Source organism: Schistocerca piceifrons, chromosome 2 (genome assembly GCF_021461385.2).
Source record: "Schistocerca piceifrons isolate TAMUIC-IGC-003096 chromosome 2, iqSchPice1.1, whole genome shotgun sequence".
NCBI classification, from domain to species: Eukaryota; Metazoa; Arthropoda; class Insecta; order Orthoptera; family Acrididae; genus Schistocerca; species Schistocerca piceifrons.
In genome coordinates this window covers 606,999,414-607,024,341 of record NC_060139.1, presented here as the reverse complement: position 1 = coordinate 607,024,341, position 24,928 = coordinate 606,999,414, and the positions used below count along the sequence as shown (strand labels likewise).

At 40.6% G+C, this 24,928-nt stretch overlaps 1 protein-coding gene across 3 annotated transcripts in view; it reads left to right on the top strand.

The window, feature by feature from the left end:
• The window catches only part of LOC124774633 (AP-4 complex accessory subunit Tepsin-like), a 152,198-nt gene that overhangs the window by 91,519 nt on the left and 35,751 nt on the right, over positions 1–24,928 (top strand). For all 3 annotated transcript variants that reach the window (XM_047249497.1, XM_047249498.1, XM_047249496.1), the window contains one exon: positions 13,838–13,951. In XM_047249497.1, the coding sequence (XP_047105453.1) occupies positions 13,838–13,951 (114 nt within the window). The remainder of the gene's footprint in view (positions 1–13,837; positions 13,952–24,928) is intronic.

The window sequence follows — 24,928 nt, the reverse complement described above, 5'->3', positions numbered from 1 at the left end:
TTGCAGTTTCTTCAGTTTTAATCTACAGTTCACAACCAACATATTGTGGACAGGGTCCACATCTGCCCCTGGAAATGTCTTACAATTTAAAATTTGATTCCTAAATCTCTTTCTTACCATTATATAATCTATCTGAAACCTTCCAGTGTCTCCAGGCCTCTTCCGTGTATACAACCTTCTTCCATGATTCTTAAACCAAGTGTTAGCTGTGATTAAGTTATGCTCAGTGCAAAATTCTATCAGATGACTTCCCCTTTCATTGCTTACCTCCCATTCCATATTCACCTACTACTTTTGCTTCTCTTCCTTTCCCTACTATAGAATTCCAGTCCCCCATGACTATTTAATTTCATCTGTCTTCACTATCCAAATAATTTCTTTCATAGCATCATACATTTCTTCAATCTCTTCATTGTCTGTGGAGCTATTTGGCCTATAAACTTGTATTACTGTGGTAGGTATGGGCTTTGTGGCTGTCTTGGCTACAATAATGCGTTCACTATGCATAGTAACTTACCTGCACTCTCTTTTTTTTTTCATTATTAAACCTACTCCTGCATTACCCCTATTTGATTCTGTATTTATAACCCTGTATACACCTGACCAGAAGTCTTGTTCCTCCTGCCACCAAACTTCACTAATTCCCACCATATCTAAATTAAACCAATCCATTTCCATTTTTAATTTTCTAACCTACTCACCTGACTAAGGGACATTCCACACTCCAATGCGTAGAACACCAGTTTTGTTTCTCATGATAACGAAGTCGTCCTGAGTAGTCCCCGTCTGGAGATCCAAATGGGGGACTATTTTACCTCTGGAATATTTTACTCAAGAGGACACCATCATCATTTAACCATACAGTAAAGCTGCATGCCCTCGGGAAAAATTACAGCTGTAGTTTCCCCATGCTTTCAGCCATTCACAGTACCAGCACAGCAAGGCCAATGACGTGATCACAGCTAGACAGAGAATAAATCAGCAGCACAAATGGCTAGCAGCAAACTTCAAGAATCAGAAATTGGTGCGAGGATGGGCCCACCAACCATTTCAAGACTGGTCATGTGACTATGGCCGTTTTGGCCCCACAACCCAGCATTATGGTTTGCACAGGTGGAAGCGAGTTTCCTCTGCGACAGTGTGACTGCCGACTCCACTAAGTTTGTACTGGTGGTCAGTCAGCTGGACCACAGCTACACAGCTGAGGTTCAACATATTACAACTTCACTTCCAGACACAGAATTATACAAGAAATTAAAGACTGGATTAATAGGAAGAGTGTGTGCTTTGCAGGGAGAATGGGTGCTGCAGGTTCTCATCACACCAGAGGATGTTGGTGACAGAAAACCATATCAGTACCTCCATCATTTAAGAAGCAAGGTTGACACGTGCATGGTACCTGATACATTACTATGCACATTGTGGAGCAGCCGTCTGCCAGCACAAGTGAAGGCTATTATAGCATCGCAAATGGACATGTTGCTAGATGCTGTTGCAGACCTGGTGGATTGAATTCAAGACATCATCGTTGAGCCATGCTGCGGCTCGTGTTGGTGCTGTTGGTAGGCTTCTGCCCTCTATTGGAGGCCAGACCGTATTGTTTAGTTGGCATAGTTGCGGTTATTTTGTCTTCTTCTCTTGTTGACTGGTGGCACTCGTTTCACAAGCATTGCCTGTCCGCTAGTGGCAGCAGCAGCGGCTATCGATATGTAGTAACTGTTGCCCTATCTTTGGGGCGACGTGGTTGTTTGTCTGTGTTGTGTGATGTGAGTGTGGCAGTTTGGTTGGGGACTCAGGTCCGCTGGCGGCACGCATGGGCTGCTGTATGGAAGGATTGTGGTCACAAGGGTGCATGACCTCGTGGTAAACTGGATCCAGCAAGCTTTAAGATGAGTGCATTTCAAACCAAGAACAGAAACCTTCACTATTGTGATGTCTCGCAATTCTCCAGTGACTTGGGTTCGTGTTGCTGATCGTACTATCGCCGAGGCGAAGTGCAGCAAGTGGAGTGCTTTTGGCGTATTGTTCTATCATTTCATTTGGTTTCTCGGACATCAGGTAGCCTCAGTAAGATTATCATTAGTCATTCGTAGACTGCCACTGGTCTGAGTTTCCATCTTGTGAAGTGAGTGCAACTCTTGGCTGCCTATCTCATCCCTCGCGAAAAAGTTTGTTGCCGAATCCTCTCAGAGGTCGATTCCTGGAGCACTGTCTGTGGCCCCTTGGTTCTTGTGTTTTACTATCTTATTCTCCCTGTGGCGGTCAGTTGCTTGTTTTTTTTAATTAACCTTGCTATTTCATTGCCTGGTTTACAGCAGATTTTTTTTAATATTATTGCCATTCCTGGCATGTGGTGAACAGTTGCTTGTCTTTTTAAATTAATCTTTGCTATTGTATTGGCGGTTTTACAGCAGGTTTTTAAAAAAATTTTTATATATTGCCGTTCCTGGCGTGTAGGGCCTTCAGCCGTGATTGTGGTCATTTGCTTAAAAAATAATAATAATTTGGTGTTTGTATTTTAGCAGTGAGCCTTAAAACCATATTTACTGCCATTCCTGGCCTCTGACACTTTCTGCTGTATTTGTGACCACTTACCTTTTAATATTTCAATACCTGTAAGTTGTAAATTGCAGCGAGTTCTCAAACATTCTTAATTTATTGCCATTCTTGTCGTGTAAGGCCTTCAGCCATGATCACAATGCCTTGTTTTTTTAAAACATTATTTATATCTTTATTTTATGGTAATTCACTAAATTGTAATGCACTGAAAACACAATTATTTACACAGTTATTTTAATAACGTGTGGTATTTTTTATTTATTGTCAAGTCTGGAATTACTGTTTTAAAAATAAATGTGTGGAACTGTAAAAGGTAACAAATAGTAATTGATTATGGCCCCATCCACAATCGTAACCGAATCCTGCTTTCCTTAACTACCAGGTTTCAATCGTACCAACCTACTACCCTGAAATTACAATGGTGTGTAATAGTACCTCGGTGGTAAAGCGGGCGGATTACCACAGTCTCGTGAGCAAGGTTGACACGCTGAGTGAGCAGATGGGTGAACTACTGTCTGACAGGTACACTAGAGGATGATTCTACAGAAGATCTAGATGACGTTCCTCAGCGAACTCTGCCATAGCCGAAGGTTCAACCCAGATAGACATGTGTTGGTGCCACAGGAAATTCGGAGATGAGGCACACAAGTGCACTTTGCCATGTACCTTTCTCATTTGTAAGTGACAGGCAGAAGTAATTGCTCCAGACTGTCGGTCACCATCCTTGCGTCTCTTTATGACAGATCGCAAGACAGGGCACAAGTATTTGGTGGACAAGGGTTCTGACTTAAGTATTTTGCCATGGACCCTGTTACACAAGTATCAGCCAGCCACCTCGTTTTGCCTTCCCATATCTAATAATTCAACTATCACGATGTATGGAATGCAGCACATTGAGGTGGACGTGGGATTACATTGTACCTTGAAGTGTAATTTCACCGTGGCAGGCATAACCGAGCCTATAAGCAGAGCTGATTTCTTAATGCATTATTGACTGCTGCCGGACGTCGCCAATGCCCGCATAATAGACAATGTCAAGGGACTATCTAACGATGGATTCCGATGTAGCATGGCATATATGACACGAAATCGATCCACTTGAAGAGTGATGAGTATACCGTACTTCTGGACCTATTCCCGGCTAACATAAGGCCTCCTGGGGCCCCACAAAAGATATGGCACCACACTGTACATTATATCAATACTACCGCAGGCCCTCCAATTTCGCATAGATCAAAGTGTCTTGCTCCTGACCTAAAGGCTGTTGCCAAGGAGGAATTTAATACAATGTTGAAGGAAGGCCTCATTCATCCATCTAGTGGGCCTTTGTCGTCACCCCTCCATTTAGTGCCAAAAAAGTACGATGCATGGCGTCCTTGTGGTGATTACTGAGCCTTGAATGTTAAGACAATACCGGATCAGTACCCTGTTCGCATCTTGAAACATTATAATTACGCATTATGTGGAAAAAAGTTGTTTAGCATATTAGATTGTGCAAAGGCATATATACAGATTCCTGTTGCTGAAAGAAATATTCCGAAAATGGTCATTATAATGCCGTTTTGTCTGTTTATGCCTTTCAGATTGAAAAATGCTGCCAAAATGTGGCAAAGACTCATAGATTCCATTTTGCAAGGCTTTCAGTGTTGTTTTGCATATATTGATGATATACTCATCTTTTCAGTGACCCCAGAAGAACACAAACAGCACCTGATTGAGGTATTTAAATGCCTTGACAAATACAGAGTAGTGTTGAACACCTCAGTGTGTGTTTTTGGCCAGACAGAGGTTACGTTTTTAGACCACCGGAGAAAGTAGAGGCTTTATTGAGTATTCCATAGCCAGAAACTGCTAAAGAACTGCAACGACTCTTGAGAGTCCTTAATTTCTGCTGAGATCACCTACGCATGCAACAGAACACCAAGAGCCTCTTACCACAGCTTTAGCTGCTCCTAAGTTTAAAGACAAAACCCCAGTATTGTGGATAGAGTGGGTGAAAAATGTGTTTGAAGCGGCCATGAAAAATATAGCAGACGCAGCCCTTCTTGCGCATCTGGCTTTGGAAGCACCTCTCCCGTTTCTAGTAGACACTAGCCAGATGACAATCAGTTCTGCCTTGCAACAGTATATAGATGGAGCCTGGCAGCCTCTCGCATTCTTATCATGAAAGCTGTCTCCTGCACAGCAACAGTGGAGTGCATACAACTGTGAATTGTCGGCAATTAATGAGTCCATTAAACAGTTCTGTGAACAATTGGAGGCTAGAGTTTTTGTCATTTTTACAGACCATAGATCCCTCACCTATGCCTTTTGGCAAAATAATGACAAATGTTCTCCGAGACAATATAATCAACTGGAGTTCATCGCACAATTCACTACTGATGTATGGCATTTATTGGGAATTGACAATGTCATTGCAGACTGTCTATCACGGCTGAGAAGTATCACGAAGACTATAGATTTCACACAGCTAGCCCAAGCACAGGAGTCTGACCTGGAACTTCGAGATTGTTTGCAAGATGCCACATCTGGCCTTCAACTTCAGCCAGTGTTCCAGCTACAAACGCAAAGCTATATTGTGAGGTTTGTACTGGGAAAACTTGTCCTACGGCGCTATGCAAGCAAGCCTTCGAAAGTCTACATTTATGTCACCCCAGTGTGACGGCAACAATTAAACTAATAGTTGGCTGTTTTGTGTGGCCTGGAATAAAAAAAACACTGTTGCGCATGGGCTCGCTGCAGGGCCAGTGCACCAAGATTTCTGTGCCAGTGGGCAAATTTCCAGACACGACAGCACGTTTTTGCCATATTCATATTGATGTAGTAGGTCCGCTGCCCCCTTCAGAAGGGCAACGCTACCTACTGGCAGTAATAGACCAATTCACGAGCTGGCCAGAGGCCATTCTGATAGATAACATTTTTACTGAGACACTAGCCACTACATTTGTGTCACACTGGTGCGCCCATTTTGGTTGTCTGCTTCATATAACTGCGAACAGAGGACAGCAGTTTGAATCTGACCTATTTGACTAACTAAGTAAATTTTGCAGTGCATTACATCACACAACAACTGCCTGTAACGGTGTGATTAAACGCTGGCACCGATCACTTAAAGCTGCCTTAGTGTGTCATGAATCACAATGGACCTCTGCCTTACCATTGGTTTTGCTCAGCCTACGTAACATGTATACAACGGATCTAGACGCCTCACCTGCAAAAGTCCTCCGGCCTCCTGGTGAGTTCGTGGACCCACAAACAATTTCATTGGATGATGTTAATGCACCAGTATTTGTCACCCACCTCAGAGAAAGGCTGATGCAGATCTGACTGTGACAAGCATTGCGCCATGATACATCGCAAACTTTCGTGCCCTGAGAGTTATGATCCTGTACACACGTAATGTTGCGAGTAGAGGACGTCAAACCACCACTCGCACTGCCCTATACCGGTCCGCTTTGTGTCGTCATTAGAAGTGACAAAACATTTGATATCATAGTCAACGGCAAGATGAATACTGTTTCTATTGATAGAGTGAAACCAGCATTCGTCCTACTAGACTCTCCACATTCACCTCTGCAGCGCAATTAGGCGTAACCTCCACATGCCACTCAGTGACCTCCACCAGCAACATCACCAGCTCCAATTGAATGGCAAACATGTTCCAGACAACGGGTACACTTCCCAGCACACTTCAGGGGCGTCACTTCTGGCTTAATCCAAGGACAGTGCTCTGCTTTCCCGAGGGGGCCCTGGTGTAGCGACATCGGGTGTCAGCCAAAACAGATGTCAGTTAATCGGCTGATGGGCTGGCGCATGTCAACATAGTTCTCGCACTGACCACCAGGAGCGTTGTGAGACGCTTTCTCCATGCTCCATGAATTTAATAATTCACTTTGACTTTTTTAGTACTGCTGTTACTGTTTAGTATTCCTGTTACTGTTTTCCTCACTTAGTTACAAAAAAAAAACTGGTAATATTCATTGCACTGAAAATGTTGATAATGTTTTTCCTGCTGTTATGTGATCTTAAAATAAACTTCTCGTCTAAGTAAAGTGTTGAACAGAATTACACGTCGCATGTATCTTATTCTCGCTGCGGGCAAGAACGCAATAATGAGATCGCAAGTGTATTTTTAGAATTAACAGTAGGCCTCAATGGAATATGAGGTTTATGGGTCTTAGGTTGAGTTCTCAGTCTTGAGGCTGTGGGATTCATTAAAATGCATGTTTTTGCTTGTTTTTCTGTGAAGTGGAAACTGCATCTGTTAACCATTTTTCTGATTTTGTTCTGCAATGACAAATACACAAAAGTAAGACAGCAAATGGCTACACTGTGAAAGAAGAGAAAATATTTGGCAGTATCTCATACCTGGAGCCCATTTCACAAAAATCGCTAACCTTTCCAAAAAAACAAATGTAATATTTGCATTCTTAACTACTAATAAGTTACGAAACTTAGCTGTCCATAACATAAAATCAAATACACAAAAATTCAACAACAGTAGAGTGTACTTTGCTGCAGTTGTTCTGTGTACTACGTAGGGAAAACACGCAGAAACTTCAAAACCCGCTTTCAACAACATATAAATGCTTTCAGGCTCAACTACTTCAAAAAAATCAGTTATTGCACAACATATGTTGGAAACAAAACATATCATCAACAGTCAAGAAAACAATTTGATAGTACTACATAATGAAGCCAATGGTAACACCCTAAATCTGTTAGAACAACTGGAGATACACCTCCATAAAATAAAAAAAACCACAATCTGTGTTAAGTGTACAACCAGATTTCGCAAGCCATAGTTACTTCAGTAATTTTAAAGACCTATTCTAAAGTTATTCCCTGCATTGTTTAATAATTAGATCTCTGGCACTAAAAATAAATTCAGTTTTGATAACACCATGTACAACAACATCTGTGATGTATTTACTAACATGTGTATGCAATATGTCTTTTGAGTGAAGTGATATGAATGAAAAGAATGTATAATGGTGTTAAAAACACTTTTCTTGGATTATGTGGCAAGTTTACACTGTTCATTATTTCCACTATTTCACACGTGTTTTCCGCATTTGACTTACGAAATTTGTAACCTAACAACAAACCTTTTCATGACAGAAATAAGCAATTCACCTCATTCAAGAGCAATAATAAATCATATATTAAGACAAGTTACACCTGATGATGGAATCACAAGTTCTGAAAAGCATTGTGTATTTAACAAAACACGAAAATTTGTGACTGAAGTCGTTTTGTAATTCATACTTCCAGTGTGCTGAATACAATCACATTTGAAATTGCAATATGTAGATACTTTTAGATACAGAAGTCAGTTAATTAACACATTTTGCATATTTTCATTCACCGATGTTATATGGGATAATATTTTGGGGTAACTCATCATTTTGACAAAAAATATTTTCTTTGCATAAAAGACAGTAATTGGAATTTTTGGGGTTCACACATGTACACCTTGCAGCTGTCTCTTTAAGAAGCTGGAAATGATAACTGCAGCCTCTCAGTACATTTTTCAGCAATCCACTTGAGTTTGACAGTAAAAAGAGACATTCTCAAGTACAACACCAAAAGGAAAAATAATTGTGTTCACTGTTAAACGATTCTAACTTTGGCACAGAAATGGGTAAAATGCAGCTATAAATCACATTAACAGACGAACCATAGAAATAAAGTGTCTGCCAGATGGCAGAAGTGTACCAAATGTATATTTAAGATATTAACAACTCCTTGTATGGAAATTCGTGACTAGAAATTAAGTAGTCATATATACAGAAAGAAGCTTGTAAATAGTCAGAATGTGCTGTATTTAAAAATAAATATATTTGCTACATTTTTGTTCAGTCAACATCATCTACATAACATTTAATGTGAATATGATTTGTGGAACATGTAATCAATATATATAATTTTTATATTATAAAAGTACACTCCTGGAAATTGAAATAAGAACACCGTGAATTCATTGTCCCAGGAAGGGGAAACTTTATTGACACATTCCTGGGGTCAGATACATCACATGATCACACTGACAGAACCACAGGCACATAGACACAGGCAACAGAGCATGCACAATGTCGGCACTAGTACAGTGTATATCCACCTTTCGCAGCAATGCAGGCTGCTATTCTCCCATGGAGACGATCGTAGAGATGCTGGATGTAGTCCTGTGGAACGGCTTGCCATGCCATTTCCACCTGGCGCCTCAGTTGGACCAGCGTTCGTGCTGGACGTGCAGACCGCGTGAGACGACGCTTCATCCAGTCCCAAACATGCTCAATGGGGGACAGATCCGGAGATCTTGCTGGCCAGGGTAGTTGACTTACACCTTCTAGAGCACGTTGGGTGGCACGGGATACATGCGGACGTGCATTGTCCTGTTGGAACATCAAGTTCTCTTGCCGGTCTAGGAATGGTAGAACAATGGGTTCGATGACGGTTTGGATGTACCGTGCACTATTCAGTGTCCCCTCGATGATCACCAGTGGTGTACGGCCAGTGTAGGAGATCGCTCCCCACACCACGATGCCGGGTGTTGGCCCTGTGTGCCTCGGTCGTATGCAGTCCTGATTGTGGCGCTCACCTGCACGGCGCCAAACACGCATACTACCATCATTAGCACCAAGGCAGAAGCGACTCTCATCGCTGAAGACGACACGTCTCCATTCGTCCCTCCATTCACGCCTGTCGCGACACCACTGGAGGCGGGCTGCACGATGTTGGGGCGTGAGCGGAAGACGGCCTAACGGTGTGCAGGACCGCCTGGTGTGTCCGCTGTGCCGTGCGTGTGATCATTGCTTGTACAGCCCTCTCGCAGTGTCCGGAGCAAGTATGGTGGGTCTGACACACCGGTGTCAATGTGTTCTTTTTTCCATTTCCAGGAGTGTAAGTGTACAGTTTGCATGCCACTAAAACTCAGAAACGAGTCCTGGTATGATCAGTGGAGCTACATGGTGTGGTAGCCCTCTATCCCCTATCCATGAACAAGGTTCCTGTTTTTACCTGAATAGCGTGCTGTTGAAGACATAAGAGCAGGCAAGTTTCGCCCTCTAGAAATTTCTAGAACATTCCAGAACATTTGAGAATATTCAAGAACATTTGAAAGTATTCCACAATATTCCAGAATGTTCCACACTGACCTGGGATGTTCTGGAACATTCGGGAATAGTAGGGAACATTTGAGAAGATCCAGAATGTTCGGGAACATTCCAGATCATTGTGGAACATTGCAGAACAATCTCAAAGGTTGTGGAATGTTCTGGAATATTGTGGATCATTCAAAGCCTTTTTGGTATGTTCTGGAATTCACCACTGGTGGAGCTACCCATTGGTATTTGGTATTGGGGTATATAAAGCAAGACCCATCGTGGGTTCAAACCACAGTTTCTTATCAGTGACGAAAGGAGTAACCGAAAAACTAGTGCAGTGAGTGAATAAAAATGAACAGTGAAGTGTGAGTAGTCAAATTGATATAATTACTGAATATGGATCGAAAATAAAGTGTGCAAAGTGTACTTAGTGTATTTGTTAGTAAAAAGTTGATTTGATTTACATTTTAGACAGTGCCCAAGCATAAAAGAGAAGGAGATCTTGCCAGTTCTGAAGCAAAATGGCGAAAACAAAAAGAACAGCGAAAAAACTAAACAGGCGAAGAGCACGAAGCACATTTAAGTTCCCAACAAATAAGAATGAGCACTGTGAGAAGCAGATAAACCAAAGAGCAATGAAATGAATGGATTGAAGAGTCAAGAATTGCGACGCAATCTTATAATAAAAGACTGTGAACTCAAGCCAGCCATGAAAATATCGCCCTACTAGAAGCACTGAAGAGGACAAGTAAACATGAGAACCTAACAACTGAAGCAGTGTAATAAACACAAACACGTCGTAATTGAAAAATGGATAATATCTGCCAATTTTGCAACAGGAAAAAATTCTGTAGAGAAACATCAGGATTCTGTTCTTTAATTACCACCACTGGAAGCACCTCCGCAGGAGTTGTTACATTACATGAACAGGAAAACCCATGAATCAAAACACTTTTTACAAAATTTAAAAGCGTACAACACCTGCTTCCAAATGACTTCTTTAAGTGTCACTGTTATAGACGCTAATAGACATGAAATTGATTATGTTTTTTTTTTTCCAAACAATGACATATCTATCACAATATGGCATCTTTACTACCACTACTCAATGAAGACCATAAATTTCTGCAGGCATATTTCATCGGAAACAAAGAAACAGAAATTGATCAACAATGCACATATATCAGTGAATTGAGATGAGTAGTAGTTTCTAGATGTACAGGGGATCGTACACAAATATCATACAATCAACTGATTCAAAACAGCACTAGACCAAATGATTTCTGACGACTATAAAGTTATAATTCGAGCCAACAAAAGATCACCTAGAGAAGATGAATGTCGATTTAATGCACCTCAGATAGACGAAGTTGCCATCATAATTGTGGACTATGAAAACAAAGCCATGACATAATTGTACAATGAAGAACAGGTGCCCTTCAATACCCATTAATATTTCTACATGAAGAAGATGGATATCATTTTAATGTGAAACAAATCCAACCTGAAATTGGCATAGAAACAAAGATAAAAAAATCACTTCCAAGGAGTTCTTGCTTAACTCTTAATGATCAGAGACAGTGAAACATATAATCACATTCTTAACACTCATCATTCGTTCCAACACTTCCTGTTGGACATGTATACAAAAATATAAGTGGAACAGGTGCTTTACATAAGACTGAATCAGAAATGACAGAAAAATTTATGCTACTGGAACAATGACAATCTTACGCTCATCATACATTGGAAGTCTGAACACATGCATGAATACACTCAAGATGCCATGACCTACATAAGAAAATATGGATGACCTGACCTCTCCATAACATTCACATGCAACTCATCATGGCCATAAATCAAAGAACAACTAAGATACAGACAAGCAGCCATGCATCAACAGTATATAATAGCCTGAGTTTTCTGACAAAAACAAATGAGATTTTTTGAAGTCGTCACAAAACACCACATCTTTGGAACCATTAGGTGCTGGATGTACACAATTGAATGGCAAAAACAAGGAGTGCCTCACTCACACAATTTCATATGGCTTCATGACAGAATTCATCCCATGGATATCGACAAAATCATCCAGGTTGAATTTCCCAATCCACAAGAAGCTCCGGAATTGGACAAAATAGTAGTGATAAACATAAGTCACGGACCAAGAAAGCCATTAAACCCCAATTTGCCATGTTTAAGTGAAGGAAAATGTACAAAAAAGTAACCAAAACCACACTTGGACGACACACAAACTGGAGTTGACAGCTATCCCAAATACAGAAGATGATCACCCAAAAATGGTGGCTTCATAGCAAAATTATGAATATGAGGCTGTGAGAAACTGGAAATAGATAATCAACGGGTAGTACCATGTAACACACTACTTGCCAAAATATTCCAAGCACATGTAAACCCAGAATACTGCAATTTGGTGAAATCCATCAAATATGTCTGTAAGTATGTGAACAAAGGCAGTGACATGGCAGTATTTCAAATAGTCAAAGACAGTGAGTAACAAAACAGAAATGACAAGCTCCTCATGTAGCAAATGGAAAGATACATCAGCATTTTCGTTTTCTCATATAGAAATACAAACCAGCTGCGTACTGTCTAGCAGTACATTTGGAGACTGGACAGAGAGTTTATGCCGCAAAAGACACTGCCAGAGAAATTGCAAGCAAACCACCTCAGAATGCAACATTAACAGCTTTTTACCAACTGTGCCAAGTGGATCCATTCACAAAACATTACCATATGTCAGCGTCCCTACTTGTTATACATGGAACACAAGAAGAAAAATCTTTCAATTATGAAAGCAAGGAATTCCAGTAGAAGTATACCCAGGAATCATAAAAACTGGTGCACTAGGCTGACTATACACTGTAGATGAACAATGCTGAATGTTTCTATCACCGGATGTTGCCACATGAAATATGGAGACCAACAAGTTTCACAGATCCCAAGACTGTTGACTGTTACATATGCCAGACATACAGAGAAGTATGCCGATGCTTAGGAGTATAGGAAAATGACAATCACTGAGAACTAAAACTACAAGAAGCCTCACTCACAGACTCAGCTGAAAAATGAGAGACTTATTCGCTGTAATTCTGACAACATGTAACCCATCGAATCCAACACAGCTATGGGACTCCTTCAAAGAGTGTATGAGTGACAACATACTGTATCAAATATGACAAGCTTATCCTGACCTGACTATTGAAATCAATAACGACATCTTCAGTGAAACACTCAGTCACCCAGAAGACAAATGTTTAGCAATAAACAACCAGACCTTTGTACAACTTGGGATGCAAGCACCATGAAATGATGCTGTCAGTGTGCTAATCTTCGAAATTACCAAGGAAAATAACTCCATCATCAACGAACTGCTTCAATACATTTCTCACAACAATCAAAAGGAAATTTATGACATTATGATGGACCGGATCAACAACAACACTAGTGGAATTATGTACTTGGATGCACTAGGTGACACCAGGAAAATGTTTCTAATAAATCTATTGCTGGCAGAAATACATGTTAAACAATACTGACATTATCCGGCATTGCAACCACACTTATAGAAGGACGACGAACTGCCCGCTGCACCTGACAATTACCATTGAAATAGCTAAAGAACAATTTGCAATATGTAAAAGCTCTAGGGAATCTGTATGGGGTGAACTTCTAAACAAGGCTAAAATTATCTTCTGGGATGAATGCACAATGGCACATAAAAAATTGCTCAAAGCCATTGATAGAACATTACAAGACTTACGAAGAAACTCTGAAGTGATGGGAGGAGCTCTACTCATGTTGTCAGGAGATTTTTGATTAACACAGTTATCCCCAAGTCAACACCAGCAGACGAGATCAATGCATGCTTAAAAAATAGCATCCCTGGCCACACATACAAATACTGCCAGTACAGCAAGTCTCATACTTGCGTTTCTTATTTGTTTTGTACAGAACTTCCATTCCAGTTTTTCCCCCTCACAATATCTCATCCAGTAATTCCTAGCATCCATTTCAAAAGACTCTTGCAAACTGTTACAATGTTATCTTTCCACTTTCACCCTTTTATCCATTTATATTAATTTTTCACTGAAGTAATATTTTTTTAGAATGGAAATACTTTTTTTTACAGAATTATTACTTATTTACAGGATAGAGTCACAAGAAAATAATGAATTTACTGTAGAAAAGCAGCTTGTAACAGAATATTGTAACGAATTAGGATCGTTATATTCAGTGCGCAAACTCAATGACTTATGCAAGAGGTAAGTCATTTTTCTTTATCTATTAGAGTAATCACCATGTGTTTAAGTTTTACAATAACAGCAGTATTAGAGTAATCACCGTGCGTTTAAGTTTTACAATAACAGCAGCAATAATATGGACAAAAATTTAAATCATATTTTTGACTGTTTTGCATGTATTTATTGTCAGTCATCCACTGTTATGAATGATTGATTGAAACATAAAATAAATACAAAATCATGTACAGGGTGACATTTATTGAACTATATGAAAAAAAACATTAATTAGTTACAAACTAAAGCATGCACACGCTTTATTCAACATGTAAGTGTTGCTAGAGGTATTTGGATTTACGTTATGCTTGCCATCATTGGCGATGATGTGGTGCAGACAAATAGTACAATTCTGCATGACCCACTGAAGTGTTGGAACATCAGTGCTGTCTATGACATTCTGAGTGGTTGTTTCCAGCTCAGCAATGGTTTTGGGGTTATTGCTGTGTACCTTGTCTTTAATATAGTCCCAAAAAACAGAATCACATGTGTTCAGATCCGGAGAATACAGCGGCCAATCAAGGCACGTGCCAGTGACCTCTTTGTACTCCAGAGCCATATGTTGTACCAAAAGTGCTCCTCCAGGACATCAAACTCTCTCCTGCTTTGATGGAGTCTAGCTCCATCTTGCGTGAACCACATCTTGTCAAAATCAGGATAATTGGGATGAAATCATCTTCCAAAACCTTCACACACCATTCTGTAGTTGCCGTGACATCAACGAATATTGTATCGTTTATTCTGTGACTGGGAATTGCACACCACACAGGCACCAGTAGAGGGTGAAGAAGACCTCTCAATTGAGGAATGCGGATTCTCAGTCCCCCCAAATATGCCAATTTTGCTTATTGATGAACCCGTCCGAATGAAAGTGGGCTTCATCACTAAACCAAGTCAAACCAAATGATACTAATTCCCATCCTGCCCCACGGCCAACCATGCAGTTTGAACGTCCTAACTCAAACTGTTCAGACGTTATGACGATTTTATTTCATATAGTTCAATAATTGTCACCCTGTATTATGTGGCAGATTTATTTTTTAAAAAGAACTTACAATTTTGTCATTATTAAAGATAACTAAAATGAGATCAGTAAGTTGGAGCATGTGGAAGTTCTCACAGAACAGCATACTTTTAATAGCAGCCACTAAGCTGTAAAACATTGCATAATGTGAATATAATAGCCCATGGAGCCTCTAGCCACTGTGTTAAATGGTGCAAAACAATTGATAATGTTTTCACTGTGAATATTTTAAATTAACTTCAGAGTGAAACCAATCGATAGAAGGGCTACTGTGCAACAATTGGTGCTGGACAACAGGAACATCTGGTGAAGGTTGAAGAATCTTACCATCCATATCACCTCAAAATGGGATACAGAACTCACTATCCCCACACATGTGCTCACTGCCAGTGTCAGGACATGGAGATTAGTGTGCGTGCAGGAACACCACAATTGGTTGCAGTACATGTAGATGCAGGCCGGTGATAGCTATGAGTATGTAGCCAAGAGAGCATTATCAGGCAGGTAGTGGAGGTGTCCTCATCTGGGAGATGTTTATATGGGATGAAATGGGACTCCTGATACATCTGCCAGCATCTCTCACATGCAAACAATACAGGAACATGTTTTATGCTTATACGCATCTAATTTGATATTCAAGACTGCTATAAATGGGTTAGTATGTATTCAAAATACTAGCCTTTTCCCTGCATCTTTGCCCAAACATGCATATCTCATGTATATTACATGCAGTTTCTCCTCCACCCCCTCTCAGTTCACCATCTCCTCCCCCCACTTCCTTTGTCCTTGTGTCCTCCCTACTCTCTGTCCTCCTGTACCCCTCTTTCTCTGCCCATCTCCCCTCTCACAGTCTATCTCCTCTTCCTCTCATATCTGTCCATATCCTCCTCCCTCTCTCTGTCTGGCCTGGCCTCCTCTCCCTCCCCTTCCCCCCCCCCCCCCCCCCCGCCCTTTTTTCTCTGTGAAGCCTTTTTTTCTTCACCCCAGTGTGATGCAAATTTTTGCATGTCAGTGGTTTGTGTACATTGTCACCTGTGCCTGGCAGTACAAAAATGTGTGCAATGTGTACAGCTTTAGGTGTGAATGACATTTGTATTGTTACAGTGATGTTGTATTGGTACAGTGATGATGGTGGCTGTAATTTTGATTTTATAGTTGAGAGTGCCTCACAGTTAAAAGCTGTCTGAAGTGTTCCCAACTGTGAGGACTTCCCTTACACTGTATTCATTAGTAGGCTGTCTATCTGTCCACCTCCTCCTCCTCCCCCCCCCTCCTCCTCTATCTGCTCACCTCCTCCTCCTCCCCCCCCCTCCTCCTCTATCTGCTCACCTCCTCCACCCCCTCTTCTCTCTCTATCCATCTCCTTCTGCCACCCTCTTTGCCTGCCCAGCTCTCCGTCCCTCTCTCCACCTCCACCTCATCCTCATCCTCCAACCTCTGTCCATCCATTTCACCTCCCCCCCCCCCTCTCTCTCTCTCTCTCTCTCTCTCTCTCTCTCTCTCTCTCTCTCTCTCCATCTCTCATCTCCATTTCCCTATTCCTGCCCATCTCATCCACCCAGTCTCTATGTCTGTCTCATCCTCACCTCTCTCTGTCCATCTCCTCACCTCCTCCTCCTCCTCCTCCTCCTCCTCCTCCTCCTCCTTCCCCCCATCCACCCTCTCACAGTCAATCTTCTCTCCCCTCTCACTATCCATCTTCTCCTCCTCCCCTCTCTTTGCTTAGTCATGCCCACTTGCAAATGTAGCCCCAGCAATGCATGCCATACTACCTGCACAACACACCTGTAATGCAGGGCAGTCACATGACAGTGGATCGAAAAACTTTTCTCCCATATCTTCCCAGTCTGTTAGTACCTTACTGTGAGAATGATAAATTGTTACTCAATGATGAAGGTAAGATTGATACAGCATTTTGGCATTATTATCTTTAGTGTCTAAATAACTCCTTCTGCTTTGTATACAGTGGTTATTAGAGAGAGGAAGCTAATGTGGAGGGGTAGGAAAACAATGTATCATAAAAAAGAGGAGATGGTTATGGTTCAGATAGCGATCTATAAGGAAGGAGATAGGCTACTAATGGCTTGTACAGGAACTCAGAGGAGAGAAGAAATAAGACTAAGGGGCACGAACTGTAAACTGATTAATGAAAGAAAGAAAATAAATAGAATGTTAACTACAAGGTGTGTGAGAGAGGAGCTAAAAGAGGTCAACAGCAGTCATTAGGTTACTAAAGAGGTTTCGTGTAAAGAAGACAGTGTTCGTATACACAGTCTTGCATGACTTTTTATGAAGGAGTCAGTAATATTTGTGTGTTGTATCACTGTTTACAATTCCTGCACATTTGTTGCTGGATTTACTGGAAGTACTTTTGTTTTATGGAAATAGTTTCTCTATTTTGTGTTTATAGTTTATAGTAAGTTTACTTTCAGGACATTTCTTTGATGAAAATGCATGAATAGCAGAAAATATGTGTGTGGGCCCAACATTGTAAGCCATTTAACAAATTTATGAACAGTGCAGATTGTTCACCATTATCACTTAACACTGATCATTGAGAAGGAGCAAACTAAAAATATGGATACAATTTTTTCAGGTTTAAATGTTGAGATGAGCCTGCAGTCAACACCCACTAGTCACCTCTAAACATTAGAAATTGAATTTCCATCATCCCCGTCGACACATTTCCCAAGTTCATTTATATTATCATACACTTATTCACCTACCCCGTGAAACATGGACCTTGCCGTTGGTGGGGAGGCTTGCGTGCCTCAGCGATACAGATGGCCGTACCGTAGGTGCAACCACAACGGAGGGGTATCTGTTGAGAGGCCAGACAAACATGTGGTTCCTGAAGAGGGGCAGTAGCCTTTTCAGTAGTTGCAGGGGCAACGGTCTGGATGATTGACTGATCTGGCCTTGTAACATTAACCAAAACGGCCTTGCTGTGCTGGTACTGCGAACGGCTGAAAGCTAGGGAAAACTACAGCCGTAATTTTTCCCGAGGACATGCAGCTTTACTGTATGATTAAATGATGATGGCGTCCTCTCAGGTAAAATATTCCGGAGGTAAAATAGTCCCCCATTCGGATCTCCGGGCGGGGACTACTCAAGAGGACGTCGTTATCAGGAGAAAGAAAACTGGCGTTCTACGGATCGGAGCACGGAATGTCAGATCCCTTAATCGGGCAGGTAGGTTAGAAAATTTAAAAAGGGAAATGGATAGGTTAAAGTTAGACATAGTGGGAATTAGTGAAGTTCGGTGGCAGGAGGAACAAGACTTTTGGTCAGGTGATTACAGGGTTATAAATACAAAATCAAATAGAGGTAATGCAGGGGTAGGTTTAATAATGAATAAAAAAATAGGAGTGCGGGTTAGCTACTACAAACAGCATAGTGAACGCATTATTGTGGCCAAGATAGACACAAAGCCCATGTCTACTACAGTAGTACAAGTTTATATGCCAACTAGCTCTGCAGATGATGAGGAAATTGATGAAATGTGTGACGAGATAAAAGAAATTATTCAGGTAGTGAAGGGAGACGAAAATTTAATAGTCATGGGTGACTGGAATTCGTCAGTAGGAAAAGGGAGAGAAGGAAACATAGTAGGTGAATATGGATTGGGGGGAAGAAATGAAAGAGGAAGCCGCCTTGTAGAATTTTGCACAGAGCATAACTTAATCATAGCTAACACTTGGTTCAAGAATCATAAAAGAAGGTTGTATACCTGGAAGAATCCTGGAGATACTAAAAGGTATCAGATAGATTATATAATGGTAAGACAGAGATTTAGGAACCAGGTTTTAAATTGTAAGACATTTCCAGGGGCAGATGTTGACTCTCACCACAATCTATTGGTTATGAACTGTACATTAAAACTGAAGAAACTGCAAAACGGTGGTAAATTGAGGAGATGGGACCTGGATAAACTGAAAGAACCGGAGGTTGTAGAGAGCTTCAGGGAGAGCGTAAGGGAGCAATTGACAGGAATGGGGGAAAGAAATACAGTAGAAGAAGAATGGGTAGCTCTGAGGGATGAAGTAGTGAAGGCAGCAGACGATCAAGTAGGTAAAAAGACGAGGGCTAATAGAAATCCTTGGGTAACAGAAGAAATATTGAATTTAATTGATGAAAGGAGAAAATATAAAAATGCAGTGAATGAAGCAGGCAAAAAGGAATACAAACGTCTCAAAAATGAGATCGACAGGAAGTGCAAAATGGCTAAGCAGGGATGGCTAGAGGACAAATGTAAGGATGTAGAGGCTTATCTCACTAGGGGTAAGATAGATACTGCCTACAGGAAAATTAAAGAGACCTTTGGAGAGAAGAGAACCACTTGTATGAATATCAAGAGCTCAGATGGCAACCCAGTTCTAAGCAAAGAAGGGAAGGCAGAAAGGTGGAAGGAGTATATAGAGGGTTTATACAAGGGCGATGTACTTGAGGACAATATTATGGAAATGGAAGAGGATGTAGATGAAGATGAAATGGGAGATATGATACTGCGTGAAGAGTTTGACAGAGCACTGAAAGACCTGAGTCGAAACAAGGCCCCGGGAGTAGACAACATTCCATTAGAACTACTGGTGGCCTTGGGAGAGCCAGTCATGACAAATCTCTACCATCTGGTGAGCAAGATGTATGAGACAGGCAAAATACCCTCAGACTTCAAGAAGAATATAATAATTCCAATCCCAAAGAAAGCAGGTGTTGACAGATGTGAAAATTACCGAACTATCAGTTTAATAAGTCACAGCTGCAAAATACTAACGCGAATTCTTTACAGACGAATGGAAAAACTGGTAGAAGCGGACCTCAGGGAAGATCAGTTTGGATTCCGTAGAAATGTTGGAACACATGAGGCAATACTAACCTTACGACTTATCTTAGAAGAAAGATTAAGAAAAGGCAAACGTACGTTTCTAGCATTTGTAGACTTAGAGAAAGCTTTTGACAATGTTAACTGGAATACTCTCTTTCAAATTCTGAAGGTGGCAGGGGTAAAATACAGGGAGCGAAAGGCTATTTACAATTTGTACAGAAACCAGATGGCAGTAATAAGAGTCGAGGGGCATGAAAGGGAAGCAGTGGTTGGGAAAGGAGTGAGACAGGGTTGTAGCCTCTCCTCGATGTTATTCAATCTGTATATTGAGCAAGCAGTAAAGGAAACAAAAGAAAAATTCGGGGTAGGTATTAAAATTCATGGAGAAGAAATAAAAACTTTGAGGTTCACCGATGACATTGTAATTCTGTCAGAGACAGCAAAGGACTTGGAAGAACAGTTGAACGGAATGGACAGTGTCTTGAAAGGAGGATATAAGATGAACATCAACAAAAGCAAAACAAGGATTATGGAATGTAATCAAATTAAATCGGGTGATGCTGAGGGAATTAGATTAGGAAATGAGACACTTAAAGTAGTAAAGGAGTTTTGCTATTTAGGGAGTAAAATAACTGATGATGGTCGAAGTAGAGAGGATATAAAATGTAGACTGGCAATGGCAAGGAAATCGTTTCTGGTGAAGAGAAATTTGTTAACATCGAGTATAGATTTATGTGTCAGGAAGTCGTTTCTGAAAGTATTTGTATGGAGTGTAGCCATGTATGGAAGTGAAACATGGACGATAACTAGTTTGGACAAGAAGAGAATAGAAGCTTTCGAAATGTGGTGCTACAGAAGAATGCTGAAGATAAGGTGGGTAGATCACGTAACTAATGAGGAGGTATTGAATAGGATTGGGGAGAAGAGAAGTTTGTGGCACAACTTGACTAGAAGAAGGGATCGGTTGGTAGGACATGTTTTGAGGCATCAAGGGATCACAAATTTAGTATTGGAGGGCAGTGTGGAGGGTAAAAGTCGTAGAGGGAGACCAAGAGATGAACACACTAAGCAGATTCAGAAGGATGTAGGTTGCAGTAGGTACTGGGAGATGAAGAAGCTTGCACAGGACAGAGTAGCATGGAGAGCTGCATCAAACCAGTCTCAGGACTGAAGACCACAACAACAACAACAACAACAACAACACTTATTCAGCTGTGCATCATCTGCATTTGTGGTCGATGTGTATAATTGCAATATCTGCTAGTTGTCCATTCAATTTCAGTCATTGTTATTTCAGTTCCCTCACAGATAACCATTTACACTATTGAACAAGAAAGTAAAATCTCTTTACAAGAAAGGTCAATATCTACTGGATATCCATTTAGTTTCACAGTCAATGTTTTTTCAGTTCCCCACAGATACTCATTTGCTCTATCGAGCAGTAGACAGCACACACACACACACACACACACACACACACACACATGACTGCTGTATCTGTGGTCGCTCAGTCCAGCGAAAGATAGCAGTGGTGCATAAAGTGGGCTTGCTTCTGTGAAAGGGTGTGTGTGTATGTGTGTGTGTGTGTGTGTGTGTGTGTGTGTGTGTGTGTGTGTGTGTTTCTCTTTTCTGACAAAGGCTTTGACCAGAGACTTAATGTTTATAGTCTTTTTGTTGTGCCTGTCTGCAACTCAAAATGTCATCTTTATGTTTACTCAGTTGCATATTCCCCATTCCTGCTCTACCATTTTCTGGTCCAGTATGAAAAACCTATGATCTCCACTCCAAAAATCATTCTCTTCTGTCCATCACATATCAGTGATTCCTAAAATATCTATTTACACCCATTCCACTTCCACCTGTATATTTTCTAATTTTCCAGATTTACTTACAGACCAGTTCACAGTAATGCAGCCATTAAATGTATCCTGTTCATGCATGCAGGTAGTATCACAGTTGTCATTCCAATCTCTTTGATTTCCACCAAATGTAATTACTGGAGGAATTGTTCCTTTTGTTCAGCTTGAAACTTATCTGCATATGAGCCCCAAAAGAGTGTGCCGCTGCTGCTTCCTCTGTTGAGTTGCATTGGTGATTTCCTAGGCCCATTTGCCTCTCTGTTGCAGTCAGCACGGTAAATCTGCCAAGAGGTCCTTATAAAGTACTGGTACTACCAACTAGGTCAACTGAACAAAGTTTTTAAGGTAGTGTTACTTCTAGTAACCTCATTCACCTGATATCGAGCCTTTGGTAGCTGCACTGGCATATGGTGTTGATGATCTTGCTGTTGTGAATGTATCTTGCAGAATTATGTGACATGAAATATGCCACAATGTAGTAATGAATTTTAAATTTTTTCACTTTTACTTATAATCAATATTCATGGTCTGATGATCAGATTTGTCACAATTAATAGTCTTTAAGTGTACATACCAGGTTGTCAGTTACTGTAATGGACACTATGTTAAACATTTATCTTCTGGCAGATTAGCACAATAATTGTTACTATTCAGTCCTGTAATATATAGATTGATGACCCAGTACAGAATGTTTTACATATGTAGTCTCATACAGTAACTGCACAGTTTACTGGCACAGTAGTCTTCTTGGCTTTTATCAAAAAAGGAATGGTAAGTTCCAAATAAATGATAACAACACAGTGGTGTTGATAGTATAGATATTGGGCATTAACTCACATCTTATGTAGACATGTTTGAGATTAAAAAAGAAAATTTGTTGTCGCATTTTAAATATTAACATAAAATTGAAGAGCACACAATTACAATAGGAGGAACAGCAAATCTGTTTTAACTGTGAGCTATATAACTAGTGAAAAGGCAAATTTATAGGCATCATTTTATGAAAATGATTTCTATTTACTCAACATTTCCCAGAGTGTACTAAAAAGTTTCTAGAACATTAAATTTTCCAAATTAACCAATCAACAAACTAACAAGATATTCTAATGAAAGTTGGCAATTATGGAATCAGAAGAATGTGGGCCACAATACTGTGGTACTGAATTTTGGAAATAATCAGTATTTAAGATTGGAGCTTTCTGGCACATTTCAGATAGGAAGCTTTTGCAAAAAGTAAAATGTTTGTGGAGAGGAGTAGGATGACAGATTTCAAATGAACTGTTTCAATTTAGAAACAAAAAGCTATTTGCTCTCTGAAAATTTCACATCCACTTATTTTGTGTGAATCGAAATCCTGGATATTTCTTTAGGAAGAATATTTCCAAGTGAAATGACTAATATTATCATCAGTAATTGAGAAACTGTACAGTGAATAATAAAGTTCAATGAAATAAAGCGTGAATAAGAAATTAGCTATTTTGTGTGAATTGTATGTGTGCTGTTAACAAAACTATCAAGTAAAGGAAAAAAATTACATTGATGTCAGGAGTGGTATATCACAACAAGTAGGATAGTCCCACCTGCTATGTTACGTACTCCATCACACACCCTTTATCCTGGTATGTGGCCTGGTTTCCAAAGAGAGAGAGCACAGGTTGGCTGCATCTCAGGAAATCTTTACTGTGATAATGAAAGTGCAGTTCTTTGATCCAAAAAACAGAAAATTATCAGACTTAAATATCCTACATTCTCAAAAGACTTGATATTGATAGTTAAATTATTGAAGCATACTTTAAAAAATTATTCAGCATTTCTTCTGGTCCTCACTTCTCTAATTTTTCCCTGTATTTTGGCTTGCTTTCATTTTGTACTAAGATTTCTGCCTTGCCTTGTACTGCTGCATCTGATGTAATACTAGAACCTGAATGAGCTTTCTCTTTAGATGTTCGATAGTCACCTTTCCAACAACTTTTCCCCTGTTCTGCATGGAACAATCTCCTGTTTGCAAAAAGCAAGCATCTATTGTCACCTTTGTCTATGCCTGCCTCCACTACGATGTGGTTAATATTCATGAGGGTGGTAAAAATCATGAGACACAATACACACATATACAGATGGCAGTAGTATCACATAAGAAAGGTATAAAAGTGTAGTCCATTGGCAGAGCTGTCGTTTCTACTCAGGTGGTCACATGAAAAGGTTTCTGAAGTGATTATGGCTGCATGTAGGGAATTAACAGACTTTGAATGTGGAATAGTTGGAACTACTCAATATTCCACAATCCACAGTGTTAAGAGTGTGCCGAGAATACCACATTTCAGATTCCACCAATCCTTAGCCCTCACTAACATAGTCCTGCAAAACCATATAAACCAAGCCCAAACCTCCTTGAAATACCTTCTCTCCATCCGTAAAATTCTCTTGCTGTGCAATCCTAAATTCCCGGAACCCATAACACACTTTGAAAATCTTGCCTTCCAGTAACTAGAGCAACATATGCAATGCCACCTCAAAAAACTCCCCACCCTGCTCACTTCCTACTCCCACTTTGGCGTACCATTGTTCACCACCTTTACAACAACCTCCAAATCTCCCCTATGTCCCCTCATATCTGACAAACCCTGTCTCGCAGACATACCACGTTTACCCCACCCTCCAACACTCCCTCCCACCACCACACAGAATCCAGAACCTAAACAGACCCGAAACACAGTCATGAACCTTTCCTCCAGAAGCCTTAGCCCCACAGAAATATCGGTCCTTTCCAAAGGCCTCACCTTCTGCCCTACTCCCAAATTTAATCATGTTGGAGTTGTTAAAGACCTTCTGTCCTTCTCCTGGTCACCACAGTGGAAACTCTTTTCAACACCAACTCTACCAGTCAGACTCAACCAAAGACCAATGTTGAACCCTACCTGACTCAGTTTACTTCTCCACCCAACTGTGATCCACTCCCATTGCCCCCAAATCACTCCCTGTTAACTTTCCAGAATTTCTTAACCTGGAATCTTGCCTCACCATCACTCCCCAAATCCCTCAACATGCAAACTAACCTTACATCTGCAAAAAGAACCACAGTCCATCATCTAGAAACTTACCCCAACCTTATGATCCTATCTACGGAAAAGGCTCTACTACTGTTGTTTTGAACCACAAGAATTACCTGGTAGAAGGACTCCACCAGCTGTCAGATACTTCAACCTACAACCTTTGTCTCAGTGACCCCATTCCAGCAA